This window comes from Pinus tabuliformis, chromosome 7 (genome assembly GCF_031772625.1).
Source record: "Pinus tabuliformis cultivar Carrire ecotype Pingquan chromosome 7, CPIR1, whole genome shotgun sequence".
NCBI classification, from domain to species: Eukaryota; Viridiplantae; Streptophyta; class Pinopsida; order Pinales; family Pinaceae; genus Pinus; species Pinus tabuliformis.
The window spans coordinates 650,312,018-650,332,725 of NC_142293.1; the positions used below are offsets into that span (position 1 = coordinate 650,312,018).

The 20,708-nt window shown below is 37.6% G+C and overlaps 1 protein-coding gene across 1 annotated transcript; it reads left to right on the top strand.

The window, feature by feature from the left end:
* The first annotated feature begins 1,484 nt into the window (after positions 1–1,484).
* Positions 1,485–2,192, top strand: LOC149249118 (uncharacterized). The gene has a single exon (XM_089452013.1). The coding sequence runs from the start codon at positions 1,485–1,487 to the stop codon at positions 2,190–2,192; it is 708 nt and encodes a 235-aa protein (XP_089308139.1).
* Positions 2,193–20,708: the final 18,516 nt, after the last annotated feature.

Here is a 20,708-nt window from a genome sequence, read left to right on the forward strand (position 1 = left end):
CTCGATTTAAAATTATTATTATGTATAGTGATTGCAATACTTTTAAAAAAAAGAGAATCTATGCTATTTTCCTTATAAGATTATATTTTTATACATTTATTAATAATCATGAATGATTTTTTTTTTTTAATTCATTAAAAAATCTAAATAATACTTTCCAATGGATGGAAAACTTCTTGATATAAACTAATGCCCCATGTAATGAAATTTTAATTAAACCTTAATATCATAAAAGTATCCAAATGCCAAAAGCATTATCAACAATGGTTGACTCAACTCATGAAGATAGATAATCATAAACAATAATGTGACGATGATGAGGAGTAATGTCTACTGAGATGAAATTTGGTTTGGATTTGTTTACTTTAAAGTTATATTTATATTCGAAAATATAGTTTTAGATGACCAAATTTTTAATTAATTAAAAAATAAAAAAATTAATTTTATAACACATATTTCAAAGGTATTTATTATATATTAAAAAATGGTTTTTTAAAAATGTAAATATATATATTTACAAAATGTAATTTTTTAAAGGATAAAATACTATTTAATTATATATATATATATATATATATATATATAGCATCCTCATAGTTGAGAAAGGAGCGATGAAGATGGACACAAGTATATCTGGTGAATGGGGTTAGGGCATCGAGCCTGGTGAGCGACCCTGGTTCAGAACTCGAAGCAACCCGGAAGGTGCCTCCATTACTGCTCACGGTTTTATCACGACACCATCTTAAGGTTTTTCTATAACTGCTTGCGGTTTGTGCCGGTAAGTTTTTGGTCCACCCTAGACGGTTTTGCGTTACACCTCCGACAGACCTGCAGGCAGCTGTCAGCTCGGTTTTTTGACAGATATGGAGGACAAAACCGGTTTTTCTGTGATTCCAACGGAAAACCTTCCGATATGGTCACAGGCTGGGACCACTGTGGAGGAATTTTTAGATTTCGACCATGAACTTATGGCAGAGGTTGATGCCCTCCCATCTCTCTCTCGGCAGCACAATCTCTCCATTTCGGTTCCTGTTGATGCGGCTGCTATCCGAGACTACACAGGCCCTCTGCTCATTACTGATCCTCTGTCGGAGGCCGAACGCTGGAGAATCCCGGAAGCACAAACCCTAGGGCAAGATCTGGGTTCTATTCTTGTGGGGGTCGGGGCGGATAAACCCTTGGAGGTTTGCCCTACAGTTCAAGTTAGTCGACAGTAGGTTCAATCTTCTCCGCCGGTCTTGGGAAACCCTCTCCCGAGAAATTTCACGGGTATAGGAATCATATCGGGGCATTTCGACAACCTCAAGGCTAAAGGACCTCTAACGGGAAAGGACCCGACCACTCTTGAGGCTGTTCAGGCGGAAATTTTGGCAGTTGGCACGAGCAACAAGTAGAAAGGGACATCCAAAAGGAAGAAACGCCTCCCACTGTGCAGTAATGAAATCTTCCTCAAGCTTGCCGAGGACACTACTTTCTGTGAAGCCATGGATTCGGCTGAAAAGGTACTGGTGGGTCGTGTGAGGGGAAGACATTACAGTGTGGAGAGGCTCCAAAAATGGACAATGGAGGTATGGGGACATCATCTGTCGGAACCTCCAAGGGTACAGACGTTTGTTCGAGGGTGGTTCGCATTGAGATTCAAAAGTCTCGCCCACACTAATTGGGTCCTCTCCACAATATGGCATATAGATCAAGCTCCTGTCCTCCTCCGAAGGTGGATGCCAATGTTTGACCCTGAACTGGAGAGAGCGGGGGCAGGACCAATTTGGGTTCGGCTGCCGGGCCTTCCCTGTCACTTCTGGACAGAGCAGATTTTCAGGCAGATAGGGGATGCCATGGGCACGTTCCTTACCTTTGATGACTCATTTAACACCACGGGGAGGATGGAATTTGCCAGGATATTAGTTCACATGGACCTTACTGATGGGCTGCCAGAGTTTATTAACATACAGTGGAGGAACATTACGAGGAGGCAATTGTTGGATTATGAGGGAGTACCCTTCAGATGTCGCCGCTGCCACAAGGTAGGGCACTTATTCAAAGACTGCCCTCTGAACAAGTGGAATAGCAGGAAGTATGCGAGTCTTTCTCCTCTAGATGCACCTGAGCAGGAGGTACAGTCTCATGAAGACCCTGACAGAGAGGAACAACCACGTGCATCTGAGGAATTTCACAAGATTGCTACTCCATGATCTGGAGGTACTGCCACATTTTCGAGCCCTGGTTTGAGATCTGCAAAACCTGCCTAGAGTGCTCCGAGGAAGCATGGATGACCGCCCCATCGACCCCCACCTCCTATACCTGGTTCGACCGCTGCTGCTTCGGGGGACTCAAATACTTCGGGTATGCATTCCACCCACTTACTCCCCACTCAATGCTTTTCTGATATTCATAATTCAATATCTGAGCAGTTATTGGGTCCTGGTACTATTTTCTCATTTGAGACCCCTGTTCATAGTGTTTGTGATATTAACCCCCCCCCCACCACTCTCCCCCCCCCATGCCACCTACTCTTTTCTGCACCCCCCCCCTCAAACCTCTGCATCGTCGGCCTTGGTTCCTCGATACATCACCCAGTCTCGATTGAGGAACATGAACCCTGACCATGTGGGACTTGATATCCTCCACCCCCCACCCTCTCACAAGGCATCTCGAGGCCACCCCTCTGATCTCAAGAATGCCCAAGCCCAAGCAGATGTTGACATTGCTTTGGGCAAGCAATCTACCATTCCTGGGGTTCTTAGAGCAAGAACAACCCCCTCCGAACTCCCTCCATGAAGATTCTATCCTACAATTGCAGAGGGCTAGCTAGGCCCGATAAAAAACTAGCTCTATGGCGATTACTCTCTGCCGAAGCACTGGACATTATTTTCCTCCAGGAGACCTTGGGTCCAGCTTATGACATTACTCGTACTCTAGAACAATCCTTGTCGGGGTGGAGATTTTCAGGTTTAGATGCCCATGGCCATTCTAGAGGAATTGATTTGGGCATAAACTCTCGCACTATCAAGGATATTAACTGTTGGGGTGGTCAGGGCTACATTGGTGCTGATATACTTTCAGCCGAGCTGGGGTTGCCCTTCAGGATCATCAATATTTATGGGCCTTGCCAGAACCGTCCTGATTTCTGGGACCACCTACTCAATCTGGAACTTCTTTCGGCTGAGAACCTAATTGCAGGAGGGGACCTAAATTTTTCTATAGGACATGTAGAATCTTGGGGTCATCGTGCACAAAGGGATTCCCTCTCAGACTACTTCTCTACCATTTTGGATCAACACCATCTGATCGACATACCTGCTGCAAAGATTCAAGCCACCTGGAGGAACAATAGAGTGGGAGATAATGGACTAGCTAGAAGACTAGACAGATTTCTTGTCAAGGAACAGGTCATGGACCTGGGGCTTAATATCAGGAAATGGGTTGGCATGGGAGGACTCTCGGATCACCTACCTATTTATATGGAATTCGATAATGGTAGAAGCAAGTCGAAGGGACCTTTCGAATTCAATTCTACCTGGCTTAAGGATGCTTCGTACATCAGAATGATCACTAAGTTCTGGAAAAGAAACCCACCAGGGGTTAGAGGATCAGCAATGGCTGGTAATATCCACAACCTAGCTGAGCTGAAAAAGATTTCCAAAATTTGGGCTCATAAAAAAATTACAGGATGATCAAGCACTGGGACAGATTGAAATTGATCTTAAGGTTTTTGAAAAAGAACTTGGTGGCCTTTATAGATCAGAGGAGCACAAGCACAACATCACATCCCTCTACTCGGCTCGTGGTAATATCCTCAAGGATAGAGAAGAAAAATGGAGATTGAGGAGCAGGGCCATCTGGATACAGGAGGGGGATGCTAATACAAAATTTTATCAAAAGTTTGCTAATGGAAGGAAAGCTATAAATACTATCTGGCAAATGCAGGATGGTCATGGTGGAACAGCAAACACTTTCCCTCAGCTAGCTTCACTTGCAAACACACATTTTAAAAGCGCCTACAGTGACCCCAGGGAGACTAATTTAGCAGAAATTATCAGAGTTGCCCAGCTTTTCCCTAGATACGTGGATCTAGGGGATGAGGAGGATCTGGTTTGGGAAGTCACTTTGGAGGAGCTGGAGGCCACATTAAAATGGTTCAGCAAAGACAAAAGTCCTGGACCTGATGGTTGGTTTGTCGAATTTTATTTGACATTTTTTGATTTGATTGGGTCAGATCTTCTCAGTGTTGTGGAGGAGTCTCGGACTTCGGGATGTTTGGAAGCTGCCATTACCTCCACTTTCATTGCCCTCATTTTGAAGATAGACAACCCATCCTCATATGATGAATTTCATCCCATTTCGCTATGTAACTGTTTGTACAAGATTATAGCTAAAATTATAGCAAACAGATTGAAGCCCATCTTATCTAAGCACATCCAACTTGAACAATTTGCATTTCTGAAGGATAGGCAAATTCATGAGGCAATTGGGACAGCACATGAAGTATTACACACACTCCACTGCAAAAAAGGAAAAGGTATGATAATGAAGGTGGATTTATCTAAAGCTTTTGACAGGGTAAACTGGTTATATCTGAGAATGCTTCTAACCCACCTTGGTTTCCCTTTCTCTTTCATTAAATGGATCATGGGATGCATCACTAACATTCCTTTCAGTGTTCTGGTAAATGGTAGTGCTACCCCTTTTTTCACCTCGGCTAGAGGTCTGCGGCAGGGGTGTCCTCTCTCTCCACTTCTTTTTCTCCTGGTCATGGAAGGGCTTAGTAGGATCATTTCGAAGGAACATAGGTGTGGTAGACTCAGTGGTATTAAGATCACAGAGGATTGCACTCTTACACACCTCCTATTTGTGGATGATGTGCTGGTCTTTCTCAATGGTAGCATTGGGGATCTGATTTCGATCAGAGACATTTTTTCTTTATTTCAGAAGGCCACAAGAATGATCATTAATGATGGAAAATCTACATTGATGGCCACAGCTTGCACACAGCACGAAATGCATTATGCTCTCCACAGATTCCACTTCACCCAGTTGGAATTGGATGAGGGATTAAAATATTTGGGGTACAAATTAAAGCCAATTGGGTACAAGATTGCGGATTGGACTTGGCTCATAGCAAAGCTGGAGAAAAGGCTAAGTATATGGTACTTAAGATTTCTATCTCGTGTTGGCCGTTTGACACTCATCAAGAGTGTCCTCGAAGCGACCCCAGTTTACTGGATGTCTCTGGCCTGGATTCCTCGGGGCATTCTGACCAGGATACAAAATATTTGCATTAGATTCTTATGGAGGGGTAAACTGCCTGGGAGAATATTTGCATGGACTAAGTGGGAAGCACTCACACTCCCAAAAAAATGGGGGGGCTGGGGTCTCAAAAAACTGGATGATTTCTCCTCTGCGCTGGCAGTGAAATTAGGATGGCAAATGGTTGCTTCGGACAGTTTATGGACAAGGGTAGCCTACTCGAAATATATTGCCCCTGCACAAGTGTTGGATTGGATCCATAGACCGGTAGGACCCTATACAGGTATTTCGATAATTTGGAAGGCTATTCTAAAAGCACTGGATCCCATCCGCTCTGGCATTACATGGAGGATACACTCGGGGAACAGAGTTCGCATTGGGATAGACCCATGGATAGGTTGTGGGAACATGCACAGATTACCTCAGGCTCTTATAGAACACTTAATGGAGCATAATATTACACACCTTGCTCATATTGCAGACGAGCACAACTCCTCATTCCTACAACAGACTTGGAAAACTGAAAATCAACTCAACATCCCTCCATGATGGAGACAGCTCTGGAGGGACTATATACAGGCCTTAATGGAGGCACATATCCGAATTACAGATGGGGAGGACGAGATAATCTGGGCTCTGGCGAAATCTGGGAGATATACACCAAAGGAGGGTTATATTGTTCTGGAAAATCCGCGAAAGCCCCAGGTCATTCAACAGTGGTGGAAACTCCTCTGGAAACTTAAGGCGCCTCCTAGATCCAGAGTTCTTATGTGGTGCATTTTGAAAAATAAAATCCCCACGGGGGATAACCTGATGAAGAGATATTTTTATGGCCCACACTGGTGTCACTTTTGTAACATGGATGGTGAAATTGCTTCCCACATCTTCTTGCATTGCCATGTTATTCGTAATGCATGGAATCTTGTGTCTGTTGTTGTCCCCTCTAATAGTATTTGGCTTTCGGACTCTCTAGTTGATGCTTGGAACCTTTGGTTTCATTCAGTCTCACCTCACAAGCTGAGAAACCTTCCTCTGTTGTTCTGTTGGGCTATCTGGATAGCTCGCAATCATTTGATTTTCCACAACACCCCCCTAGATGGTCTAGTATAGCTGCCATGATCAAAGTGGATTATGATCTTATCCCTGATGACCCTCCTCCCCCTAACACTCGCACTATCTCCCTGGAACAGTTTGACCGCAACAGACCCTGGGCATACTTTGATGGGGCTGCACAAGAAGACGGATGTGGTGGGGGTGCTATCCTACACATATCTGAGAGACATTCCTACAGCCTGTCTATGGGTTTTAGAAGGGGCACGAATAACTTTGCAGATCTATCTGCAGCTTTTCATATCATTCGATTTGCTTTGGAGAAGAACTGCCATGCATTACAACTGTTTGGTGACTCTATGATTGTCTGTGATTGGTTGAATAGAGTATCTACTTGCTGGTCTTTCTCATTGAGACACATTCTTGAAGAGGCTTTAAGATTGATATCAAATTTTGACTATTTTTCATGTAAACATATATACAGGGAGTGGAACTCAGAGGCTGACCGTCTTTCCAAAGAAGGCGCGATCCAGGAGCAGGGCATCTGGTTGATCAGCGAACAGATTGATGGCGAACTCTACCAGTACTATCACAGGCCTTTTATGGACATTTTGAATTAATGTTCGGACACTGATAACATAATTATTGTACATATTTATTTTTCTGTTTATGATCTGATTTGCAGATATATTATGACTGGCACAGTACATATTTTTGGTATTATCTCCCTGTGTGGACCATGATAATATTCATACTGCTGGTTTTTGTTATATTTTTGGACTCTTTTTCAGACTCTGTCTAGACTACTACCTCCCTGCGTGGACTTGGGTAGTTGGTTTTTGCTGCTTCTGCGGAAGCTGTGTCTATTGATAGAAATATCGGAATATGCTTATGCATCTACAAAATGTAATTTCTTACACTAATGAAATTACGAATTTTCCATGGGAATATATATATCTCTCTATATATATATATATATATATATATATATATATATATATATATAATAGTTTAGTATGAGTACTTAACAGTTTAGTTTAGTTTAGTTTAGTATGAGGAAGTTGTAACATAATTTTATATAAAATAAAAAATAAAAAATAATAATCATATTAAAAAATTAAAAATTAAAAAAAAATCAATATCAATCATAAATAAAGTATTTAAGTTTTTACTTTAAATTTATATAGAGAAATAATATAATTAAACATAAAATCATTCTAATTCATTTTTTAGCATTGAGAATATATGTAATTCCTTCACTACTTAATACGGAGTTGACAAATAACATTTAAAAATAATATTATTGATATTACATTATGTGTGATTTGTTTTATCTCAAGTTGACATGTAATATTTAAAAGAAAACTATATTAATAACAACAAAATATTTGCGTGTTTATAATAAATAATTTTTTTTAACATATTTTTATATCAATTTCATAAAAAGAAAAATAAAGTACTTTAAATTAAAAAAAAATCTTATATATTCACTATCTATTGGGAGGAAGATTGTAGAAATTCCTTGTATATTCAAACTGCTAATTATAATTTACTAAAATAATAGACTTGAATCTACTCTACTCATCAGCGGAAACAATTAAACAGTCATGAAATCACGAAGCATACAAGAGAAAGAATTCAATTAACACATTAAACAATGATTTCGTCGGGAAAGCCACAACTAAAAACCACTGCTATCTGTATATTGCATTAGTCAGAAAATATGAGAAGATTACAATGCTTTGCTCAAGCCCGAAGAACCTCTACACTATCTCTATCTATCTCACAGCTTCTAGACAAGCCTAGACCAATACTTAACCAATTTCTCTCTTTCCCAAGTCCTTATTTCCTTGCCTTGTTTCCTTAGGAATTAACCCCCTATTAATTAGGGAAATCGCTCAAAGGAATTGCGCAATCCATAATAGGCCTTCCTCTGACTGCATGGACCACCTGTATAATTCAGATGATTATACAACTGATAATACATTGTCCCTGAACTCCAATAACAACTGGGTAACTCTCATATCTGATACGCATGAGTTATTTATGAGTGAATCATCAATTAACCGGTTAATCACTACATACAACACCACACTACTAGACCTCCCACTAGTTCGTCCAATAGTTGGAATTAGTTTAACTAACTTTAACTCAATTAAATTAAATTAATTAATTACAACTCAAAATAAACTCAACCAGGGCTCCTATAATGTAGGATACATTCTACATGACTCAAGTTAGACCCTCAACTCAAATTAACAGAGCCAACTAAGTCAAATTAGCTTAGTTAACTAATACAAGTTGTTATGTGATGTGGAATTACAATTTTATTCCTAATTTAATTCAAAGACAAAATTAAATTATGATTTTCTTGTTGCATTTTCAACACTCCCTCTCAATAAGAAAATGATTATATGCTACCCTGATCCTACCTCTATGAAACTCGAATTTGCATCTTGACAATGCCTTTGTCAAAATATCTGCATCTTGTTCTTCTGTAGGAATGTACTCCACTAACATGATTCTCCTCTACACATAATCTCGTAGATGGTGATACCGGATGTTGATATGCTTTGACCGATCATGAAAAACTGGATTCTCAAGGAGTTTTATACAACTCTTATTGTCATAATAAATCATTCTAGGATCCATTTTTTGACCAAATAACCCAACAACGATCTTCCTCATATAGATAGCCTCACAAGCTGCTTGAATAGCAACCACGTATTCTGCTTATACTAAAATGAGTGCAACTGACCTCTATTCCCTATTGTACCAAGAAAATGTTGCTGACCCAATACTGAATATTCCCCCTAATGTACCCTTCATGTCAGATGGACTCCCTACCCAATCTGCATATGTGAAGCCTTGCAGCTTGACTCCCTTTTTCTGTCTATACCAAAGACCAAACTAAGTGTTTCCTTTGAAGTATGTCAACACATGTTTAACTGCCTTCCAATAGAGTTTGGTTGACTTAACCATTGCTTGACTAAGCTGGTTAACTACAAAACATATGTCTGGTCATGTGTTCACCAAATACATAAGTGAACCCACGAGCTTCCTGTAAATAGTAGCCTCCATTACTTCACCTGAAGTAACATATTTCTTCCTCCAATTCCTTGCTAGAGGAGTATTCATGGGTTCACTTTTCTCCATGTGGAACTCCTTCAGTATCTCATCGACATACTTTCCCTGAGAGACAAACAATTCCTCATCTCCTTTCCATACTTCCATACTAAGGAAATAATGTATGAGCCCTAGGTCCTTCATCTCGAATTCTCTTGCAAGATCCTATTTGTAAGATTTTACTAGCTTCTCATCACTTTTTATAATTAAATCGTTGACATATAATACTATAATATAAAATTTACCTTCAACCACAATATGATAAAGGTTTGCATTTGCTTCACTTTTGGTGAAGCCCAAACTGGTAAAATAAATGTCAATCTTGGTGTACCAAGCATGAGGTGCTTGTTTCAATCCATACAATGCTCATTTGAGTCTGCACACATGTGACTCTCTATTGAAGGTCTCAAATTGCTTTGGATGCTCAATGTACACCTCTTCCTCAATCACTTCATTGAGTAATATTGTCTTCACATCCATCTAATGTATCTTCCATCCCATCTGCGCTGAAAGTGCTAGAATAGACCTAATTGAATAGTGCCTTGCTACTAGAGAAAAGGTATCCTTGTAATAAATTTCCTCCACCTGACAAAACCCTTTGGCCACAAATATGACCTTGTGTTTCTCCACACTCCCATCTGCTACTTGCTTTACCTTATAAAGCCATCTAGAACTCACCACTGACATGTCTACTGGTCTTGGGACCACTTCACAAACATTGTTTATGATAATGGAGTCATACTCCTCAACCATGGCATCAACCCATACTAGTTTTTCCACTGATTCCTCGAATGAGGATGGCTCAATCTCTGCACTCTCACTCATTACAGCAATGTATCCATTGTACCGATTTTCTAACCTCCTATGTCTGCGTTGTGATGTGGGTGCTCCCACATTCTCTCTACAATCATGCATCAATTTGTTAGGCTCTCTAGTGTGCTTCCTTCCATTCTAGAAGTGTCTGCATTGGTGGATGCTTCCACTCTCTGCTCCTCTGCATGTGGCTCCTCCACATCATCCTAAGGTTCTTCCTTTGGAGCTAAAAGCTCCTCATCTGCATGTAACTAAAAATCCCTCTCATGGGAACATATCATGGCCTTCTCTTCATTGAACTTCACATCTCTATGAACCATTGTCATCTTCTTTGATGGTAGGTACACCCGATCGTTGTGAGGTGTTTCATTGTACCCCAAAAAATTGCCCAACTCAGCTATTAGTTCTAGCGTTTTCCGTACATCCTTGGTAACATGACAGTAAACTGATGAAGCAAATATCTTGAAGTATGCCACATCTGGTTTCTTACCTGAAAAATCTTCTTTTGGTGTAGTCATCCCAAGAATCCGAGGAGGACTCGTGTTCTGCACATATACAAATGTGTTGCATGATTCAACCCATAAGTGCAACAGTAGGCCCTGATCATGTAACATTGTCTGTGCAACTCCCACAATACTTACATTCTTCCTTTCAGCCACCCCATTATGTTGTAGGTTATGGGGTGCTATTAATTCCCGTTGAATGTCTTCTGATGCACATAAGTTCTTGAATTCATTTGAAACATATTCTCCACCATTATTGCTCCTAAGAGACTTCACTTTCTTGCCAATGTCTTTCTCAACGCACACTTTAAATTTACAAAATTTAGAGAATGTATGATCTTTTTTCTGCATGAATAAAATCCAACACTTACGTGAGAAATCATCTACAAATATTATAGATTACCCATGCTTGGCCATGGAGGCTGTCGAGAATGGTCCATGCACATCTAAGTGAAATCTTTCAAGGATCACTTGCATTTGAATGTTCTTATCATGAAAGGTGGCTTTGGTGTACTTCCCCAATGTACACCCTTTGCATGTGTCTCTTTGCTCAACTCCACTGTTGGGAAGTCCTGTAGAAATCTGTTGCATGATCTTCAAAGTTTTGTGGTTCAAGTGACCCAATCTTCTATGCCACAACTCACCGATGTCTCAGCTCTGCACCTTCTTTGATTTTGTGCTCAAGGCAGCAAAGTATTCTACATCCAATTTGTAGAGGTTCTTCACCCGAACCCCAATCTGCTTCACTTGTCTTGAGGCTATGTGACGAAGGAAAGCCTTTCCTTTTCTAAATATCACATCGTAGCCACAATCCTTGAACATAGCAACTAAAACCAGATACTTCTTTAGACTCGGAACATACATGACATCTTTTAATGTGAGAGGACAACTAGACTTCCTCTGAAAAGTAACAATACCAATGCCGGTCACACTATATCTTCCATCATCTCCCATTTCGATGTGCATCTGGAGGTCCTTCTCCTCGAAGTCACTGAAGAATTCTTTTTTTCCGGCCATATGGAATGAGGCTCCACTATCCAGATACCACACACTACCCATCACCAATGTTACCATGCAAGTGATGAGGGTGAAATCGAACTGGAATTGTGAAGCAAGAGATTCACGTGTTTCTCCTCCCGAAGGATTCTTGCTGGCTTTCTTGTGTAGAAACTTTGTGGCATAGTGTCCCAGCTCATGAAAGTGAAAACATTTAATCTTCGACAAGTTCTTCTTCTTTCTGTGTTGAATGGAATCTGATTTGGAATGGGATGACTTCCCTTTCCCTTTATTTTCCTTTCCAGCTAAGGCACAATTCTCCTCATCATCATGCTTGGATGAGGATCCCTCTCTGGAGTTCTACCGAATCTCTTCTTGCACCTCATACCACAAACACTCCCACTCTAGTAGCTTTTGCCTCCCATTTACCGAATCATGGTAGTTGTGCCAGCTCTTGAGAAGGCCTAGAAGTGCTAGGCTAACCATATCATCTTCAACAATTGTAACACTGACACTTCCAAGCTCATCTCGACATTGGGTGAACTTCGTCAAGTAATTTGGTATTGTGTTGTCCTTCTCCATCTTGATTTTCCTGAGCTTATCCTTCAGTGTCAGTTGTTGGGTCTTGAAATTGTCATTCACTTCCATTACACTTTCATTATCATGTCCATTATATCACCTCCATTTCACCTTCATTTCACTACCATGTCACTACATTCATCTCACTTTCATCATTATTGGGTCACATCTATGTTTTTCAAAACTTTATTAATTCTTAGCATTTTTAAGTGAATTTGTGGTTAAAAATTAGAAAATAATGTGCATATGCTTATATCTAACAAGTGGGATGAGATTGTTGACATGTGTAGGTCAAAAGAAAGCTTCTAGAAGACCTTTATGTGGCATCCTAAGGCCAAATTCGAATTTGAGTGGAGAGGATCATGGAATCATGAGGATATGTGTCACATTTCCTAATTGTATTGAAACTCTAAGAAGACATGTGTCTTATCATTTCCTATTTTGATTAGAACTCTAGAGGTATAGGGAGAGATTCATGGACTCTCATTAATGAGATGACTTCTCATCTTTTTGTATAAATAGGAGATCTGTCTCCTTCATTTGGTAGCTTTGGAGCTTGGGAAGCTTTGGAAAGCTTTGTAAACTTTTGTAATTTTGAAGAATTTGAATAAAGCTTTGATGTTCTCAACATGGAAGGAGATGTGAAGTAGATGTCATGGAGCATATTAGAATGTAAGTTAGATTAGATTTTATTTTTATAGTTTTTCTTTGATTTCATTCAAGTATGTCATTTTATGTTTATGATTGTTTTCAAGTTGAATTGTTTAGATTTTCCATTCATGCAAGTGTGTTCAACTGGTTGATTGTAGATTTATCTAACTATGTAATCTATGCTTACCAAAATAGTCCAAGAAAGTAGTCTTCCTATTTTCCAATTGGTGCTTGGAGCATTAGAGCACACAGTAGATTAGTTTTCCTTTACATGTTTTGTATTTGCTTTCCATTTCAAATTAGCATAACTAACTATGTAATCTATGCTTAGCAAAATAGTCCAAGAAAGTAGTCCTCCTATTTTCCAATTGGTGCTTGGAGCATTAGAGCACATAGTAGATTAGTTTTCCTTTACATGTTTTGTATTTAATTTTATTGCAATTTCATTTTCAGTTTTAGAACAATGAAGTATTGAATCATTCCAAATGCTATCACAAGGAAGTAGTTATCCCAAAATTGTATAGCAAAGTGATAAAACACTTCATTTAGCTGTTATAGTAGATTAGTTGCAATTTCGCTTTCAGTCTTAGTCTTTCATTTAAATTTCATTTTCAGTTTTTGCTTTCATTTCATAGACATTTTGCCGGCTTAGATTAATCTAACTATTCAAAGTTTTGATTTGTTTTTATCTAATGTTCATTTCCTTTTCTCCCTTATTTAGAAATTAGATTTTAGCATTAAAAGTCATTAGATTTAGTTGTCCATTAACATTTATAGATTTTCATCTAGAAGCATAACTTTTCTTTCTTAGATTAATTTCCTTACGCATAAGAAACAAAACCCCTAAAAACAACATAAACTATAAAACAACGACGTAAGAAAAATGTTAACTAAACACAAATAGTGCATCACACTTCATCAGTTTACGATACACAGATTGATAGCTTATGTAGAGCAATTTAGGACAATGAATTGACTAGACATTTTGGTGCCGTTGTGGGGGATGTGTAATTAGGAGTCCTTATTTCTTACATCTACAAAAAAAATTAATAATTTCTCGAGTATGCTCTCCTCTTGCACTTTGTGTGATCTGGAGGATCAGAAAAAGAATTGTTATCCCAACTTAAAAAAAAATAATTTCATCATTTCATTTGATTCAATGAAAAAACAATAAAAAAAAATCCAACTTCTTTGATAGGTTCAGTTGTCCAAGATTGACTGGTTATGGTTTGTAGTGACCATCAAAACATTGTGTCCTGTTTAATAATATTTTGCAAATTAGCTGCGGAATGCAGCCCTGTTCCACATCTAATTGTGTGTTCCATAGCTATTTCCAAGGTTTAGCAGGTTATAGGCATCAAACGAAGAAACCGACCACATGGGCATGTCTGGAATCATCTCGACATGGATTATATCCTAGTCACCCAACACAGATCGATAAAAAAACCAGCTTAAGATCTTAGTCAAAGTCCTGTTTCCAGTACATTTACCTTGAAGCATTTGTTGCCTGAAATTGAGAACCATTAATTATTTCTATAAAAATTCACAATTTCAGGAAAAAAAGGAGAAAAAAACAACCAATTGTTATCTCCAATCCCAGAAAACCAGCATTCCTGTTTGAGCTTTGGCCTTGAAACAAACCTGCAAGAACATTTAAAAAAAAAACCTGCAATGTAAACAATCTAAGCTGCGAGCTTCAGCAAAATTGTTAAATTGTTGTTTTAAAATATTTAAGGTACAAATTTGAATTAAAAACAACCACTGCAACAATTGTTCAACAACCAGTTGGGTAGTGTATTGTTAGACCATATGCTTGCCAGATTCGCTCGTTCACCATTAAACGCAAGTGTCCAGATCACCGAGAGCCTTACTGATGGAGGCTATATCACTGAAACTGGCTGGTTCATTTGCCATTGTCTATGATGTGATTGCATCTGAATTTTTTTTTTTTTGAAATCGATTTTATAGAAGATGTAATTGACAAAAATGCAGAATTGTAAAAAACATCAAACTTTAATTGCACATTCCAGCGAAATGAAGGTGAATTAGGAAAAACAAAAACATGGGTTGTTTTGGGGACGAGGTTAGTTAGATAACCCAAAAATGGTTTGGAGAATTTCGCTATGGTTTGGGAGAATTTCTCGGTCGCTGAAGCCCCTTTTGGCATGCTGTGTGAGGAAAAAGGATTTTATTTAACGAACTGAGTGTTGTTTTAAACACGTCACACTTCAAGAATGTTGTTTGAATATGACACGTTTGAGGAAAGCAAATTCGATTTGAAAACTAAACATCCATATGGCAAATCTAAAGACTCTAATTCGATTCATACTGATTACGCCATGCCTCTTGTCTTTAATAACTCGTGCTTCACTGTACTCTCCATTACACCTGTTTAACGACTAATTACATGACTTAACCCAGCTGGATATGACTCTCTATATCCCTAATGTTCCTTTATTATACCGAGTTTCTCGTTTTCACCTCCGCAACCTTCCTATGTATACGAGCACTCAAATTATTCATTTAGTTTTTGGATCTCTCTGTGTATAAGCAATACTCTAATTTCATACAATCTACGTGTGCAACACCTCCATTCCTTACATCCTCTGCACTATTTCATGCATACGGTTTCCCTAATTCATATACCCTCTATGTTTCATTCCCATATCCATCATTCTCTTTCCACATACTCTGATATTTCACTCCCGTCTCTGTAATTATTTTTGCTTCCATATACCACTACCATTTATAGAGTCTTCTACACACAGACAATGAAGAAAAGTAGAGAGTAGGAGTGATGGGTCCCATCGTAAGAACATAACCTACAAGAGTGAAATATATGAAAGGATATCCTTAGTTGAAAGGGATGTTGAAGAAAGCTAGTTGGCTGTCTTTTAGCTATGGAACACAACCACATTCCACAACTAATCAGATGTTCCGTAGCCATCTCCATGCTTTTGTAGGTTATAGGTGTCAAGAGAGGAAAAGGACCACATGAGTATCTTGGAAAATACCAGGGCATGAATTTTGATTTGGTTCATTATCTCAAAATGAAGAAGCCATCACCATTTTCAAGGTGTGTATTATCACTAAGTTGCCACATGTCAAGGAGAAAAATGAAAAAAAAAAAAAAAAAACCAAAGATTCACAAGTAAAAAAAAATAAAAAATGAATCAATGAAATAAGTAGATTATTTGCTCACTTTTCTAGAAGGTATTGATTAATTTTGGACTGATGATGAAAAATAAATGGCTAACTTTCTGTTCAAGATTTTTAGCTATAGAAACTGTGCACATTTTGCAGCTAAAGTCATTCCGTAGCTAAATCCATTCCGCAGCTAAAGTTGTTCCACAGCTAAAGACATTCCGTAGCTAAAACACCAATTTTGCAGCCAAAAAACCTCACTGTTCAAATTAGCCTAACTTTCTCATACAAAATCAGATTTCGATGATTCAAGTGTCATTGGAAAGATATCGACGAGATCTACACAATGAGAAATCCATCATCAGATTTTGAAATAGCCAAGAATGAAATAAATTGATGAAAATAAACAACAGTTAACTTGAGGCACTAATTTTGAGCAGGTATAAATTCTTTTGGTTTTCCTTTGTGAACTTGTTTCATTAATACAAATTCTTATTTTTGTGTGTAAATATCATAATTAGAGACATTGAACAGCTCTCTCTTTTGATAGTCTTACATTCCATTGCAGAAAAAGTATCAGTTTTTTTGCAAGTTCCAGGAGGAATGATAAATGACTACAAGTGAATAGTGTCTCTCTAAGAGACCAATTTGTTTCATAAGAGGATGATTAGCAACAAAGAAAAAACATGCTAATGCAAAATCAGATCCAAACACTTGTAAAAAAAACTTTCAGATACTATTGTCTCCATCACATCCATACTTCATAATAAACCATTCACCTCATTTCCCTTCATATTTTCCATTTACATTCACATACACTTTCCATTACTTTTTGTCCACTCCTAACCCACAAATAAAAGCATGAGGCTCAGTTACATGCTTATTGTCCATTTCCATTACTAATTTCCATTGCCATCTTCCATTTTCATTTTCCCTTTCCTATCATTTTCATTTTGCAAATAAACCCTGCTTCAATGCAAATTATTGAGTCCATAGTCCTTTGAGTCTAAATTCCTTGCAAAAACACCTTGAGACTTGTATGCCTTAATGGAAAGTCCTCATGCCGACGAATAATGGGGATACATTAATGTCCCTTGTTCATCGGATTTTCTAGGTGACTCGACATCGGTAAATTTATTCGTACCTAGCAAGATTTATTTCAGCATCTTGACTCTCATTGTCATCAATGGTGAGAGTTCTCGTGTTGACTAGTGGCATCCATTAATGGCCATTAAGTCAACAATTTCCTGCTATGTTCGACATTAGAACATCTATTCACATAGTAGGAATTGTGCCAATGAGTTTTGAAGACATGAAGACTATTATTTTCAACATTTTGGAGCAGATATAAAACAAATCAGCACTATTCAGCAGTAGATTCAGCAAGTTTTAGTAGAAGAAATAAAAAGTCATCTTGACTCTTTTATCCATGACTCCTTTTGTCCAGCCATTTGAAGAAGATTATGATCAGAATTTTGTAGCCACCACACATACAACTCATCCATTCCCAAAGGGTAAGTTAAGGTACATTATTTTCTAACTTTTTACCATAGAATTCCATAAAAAGCTAGAATGATAATGGTTGGAAAAACATTTCTCTTCCTCATTTCATAAAATTTTCAATACCATCAGTTGTGGGGGGGGGAATACATTCATATTCATATCTTGCCATGTTCATACCATACTTAGAAGCCCACATACTTCCAAAGATATATTAATTATTACATTATTATTATGAGCATACAATGGATTTTCAAAAGTGCTTAAAGGATAATTGGATACAAACACAATCATGGTTGTCACACAAGAACCAACCATCATGCAATCCAATAAAGATATACTTTGCAACAATAATCAAATTATCATTATGCAAAGTTCAAAGATTAAAATTGAATGCAACAACAAAATATGGTTGTAACAAAAGAACCAGCCATGTTGCAATTCAAGTAAAACACTTTTCAGAAGTATGAAGTTATCAAATGATATCATGCAAAGTTAAGCCAAAGCTCAAGGATCAAAAGAAATAATGTAATATATATTGCATGAGGACATGCAATAGCTTCAATTGGGGGGTATGTTGGGTCTTGAAATTGTCATTCACTTCCATTACACTTTCACTATCATGTCCATTATATCACCTCCATTTCACCTTCATGTCACTACATTCATCTCACTTTCATCATCATTGGGTCACATCTATGTTTTTCCAAACTTTATTAATTCTTATCATTTTTAAGTGAATTTGTAGTTAAAAATTAGAAAATAATGTGCATATTCTTATACCTAACAAGTGGGATGAGATTGTTGACATGTGTAGGTCAAAAGGAAGCTTCTAGAAGACCTTTATCTGGCATCCTAAGGCCAAATTCGAATTTGAGTGGAGAGGATCATGGGATCATGAGGATATGTGTCACATTTCCTAATTGTATTGAAACTCTAAGAAAACATGTGTCTTATCATTTCCTATTTTGATTAGAACTCTAGAGGTATAGGGAGAGATTCATGGACTCTCATTAATGAGATGACTTCTCATATTTTTGTATAAATAGGAGATATATCTCCTTTATTTGGTAGTTTTTGAGCTTTGGTAGCTTTGGAGCTTGGAAAGCTTTGGACAGCTTTGTAAACTTTTGTAATTTTGAAGAATTTGAATAAAGCTTTGATGTTCTCAACATAGAAGGAGATGTGAAGTAGATGTCATGGCACATATTAGAATGTAAGGTAGATTAAATTTTATTTTTGTAGTTTTGCTTTGATTTCATTCAAGTATGTCATTTTATGTTTATGATTGTTTTCAAGTTTAATAGTTTAGATTTTCCATTCATGCAAATTTAATTCATGTAAGTGTGTTTAACCAGTTGATTTATCTAACTGTGTAATCTATGCTTAGCAAAATAATCCAAGAAGGTAGTCCTCCTATTTTCCAATTGGTGCTTGGAGCATTAGAGCACACAGTAAATTAGTTTTCTTTTACATTTTTTGTATTTGCTTTCCATTTCAAATTAGCATAACTAACTGTGTAATCTATGCTTAACAAAATAGTCCAAGAAAGTAGTCCTCCTATTTTCCAATTGGTGCTTGGAGCATTAGAGCACACAGTAGTTTAGTTTTCCTTTACATGTTTTGTATTTAATTTTATTGCAGTTTCATTTTTAGTTTTACAACAATGAAGTATTAAATCCCTCCAAATGCTATCACAAGGAGGTAGTTCTCCCAAAATTGTATAGAAAAGTGATAAAACACTTCATTTAGCTATTATAGTAGATTAGTTGCAATTTCACTTTCAGTCTTAGTCTTTCATTTAAATTTCATTTCATAGACATTTTGTTGGCTTAGATTAATCTAACTATTCAAAGTTTTGATTTGTTGTTATCTAATGTTCATTTCCTTTTCTCCCTTCTTTAGAAATTAGATTTTAACGTTAAAAGTCATTAGATTTAGTTGTCCATTAAGATTTAGAGATTTTCATCTAGAAGCATAAATTTTCTTTCTTAGATTAATTTCCTTAAGCATAAGAAACAAAACCCCCCAAAAACAACATAAACTATAAAACAATGAAGTAAGAAAAAGGTTAATTAAGCACATATAGTGCACCATACTTCATCAATTTATAATACCCAGATTGATAACTTATGTAGAGCAATTTAGGACACTGAATTGACTAGACATCAGCTTCCTACAGTCATTGTTGTTTTGAAATAGGCCTGTCAAGGCCTTCCACATTACATACAGAGTCTCCTTACCATGGAGGTTAAATATAATATGATCTCAAACTCCTTCTAGGATAATCCTTCTCATGTTTGCAACACATTTTCTCCACACTGCCAGATCTTGAGCATCACTTGGTGGAGGATTAGGAATATCCTTGTCTATGAATTCCTTAAGCAAGTTGTCTTCCAACACTGCCTCCATCCTATCCTTCCAAGCAATATAGTTCGAACTATCCTCAAGGGAATATTCGAGTCTCAATCTGTAGAATGACATCATGTTGGATCTAAAGTATGATACTGTAAATTTGATTTCACCTGCAAAAGACAAACTTGTATTCTCCTCTTCTAGAGTGATTTATGTTGTGATACCATGTAGTAATTCCTTGTCTATTCATACTGCTAATTATAATTTACTAAAATAATATACTTGAATCTACTCTAGTCATTAGCAAAAAAAATTAAACGATCATGAAATCATGAAGCATACAAGAGAAAGAATTCAATCAATACATTATGCAATGATTTCCTAGGGAAAGCCATAGCTAGAAACCCCTAATATATGTTTAGTGCAGTAGTCCGAAAATGTGAGAAGATTACAATTCTTTTCTCAAGCCTGAGCAACCTCTGCACTATCTCTATCTGTCTCACTACTTCCTAGAGAATCCTAGGCCAATACCTAACCAATTTCTCACTTTCCCAAGTCCCTATTTCCTTGCATTCTTTCCTTGGGAATTAGCCCCTTATTATTGAGGGGAATTCCTCAAAGAAATTGCACAATCCATCATATGCCTTCTTCTGACTGCATGCAATACTTGTACAATTCAGATGATTATAAAACTGATAGTATAATGTCCCTGAACTCCAATCTCAAATGGGTAACTCTCAGATA

Bases quoted from the DNA above. Each gene is read 5' to 3' on its own strand.
- LOC149249118 (XM_089452013.1), top strand. From the start codon at position 1,485: ATGGATTCGGCTGAAAAGGTACTGGTGGGTCGTGTGAGGGGAAGACAT.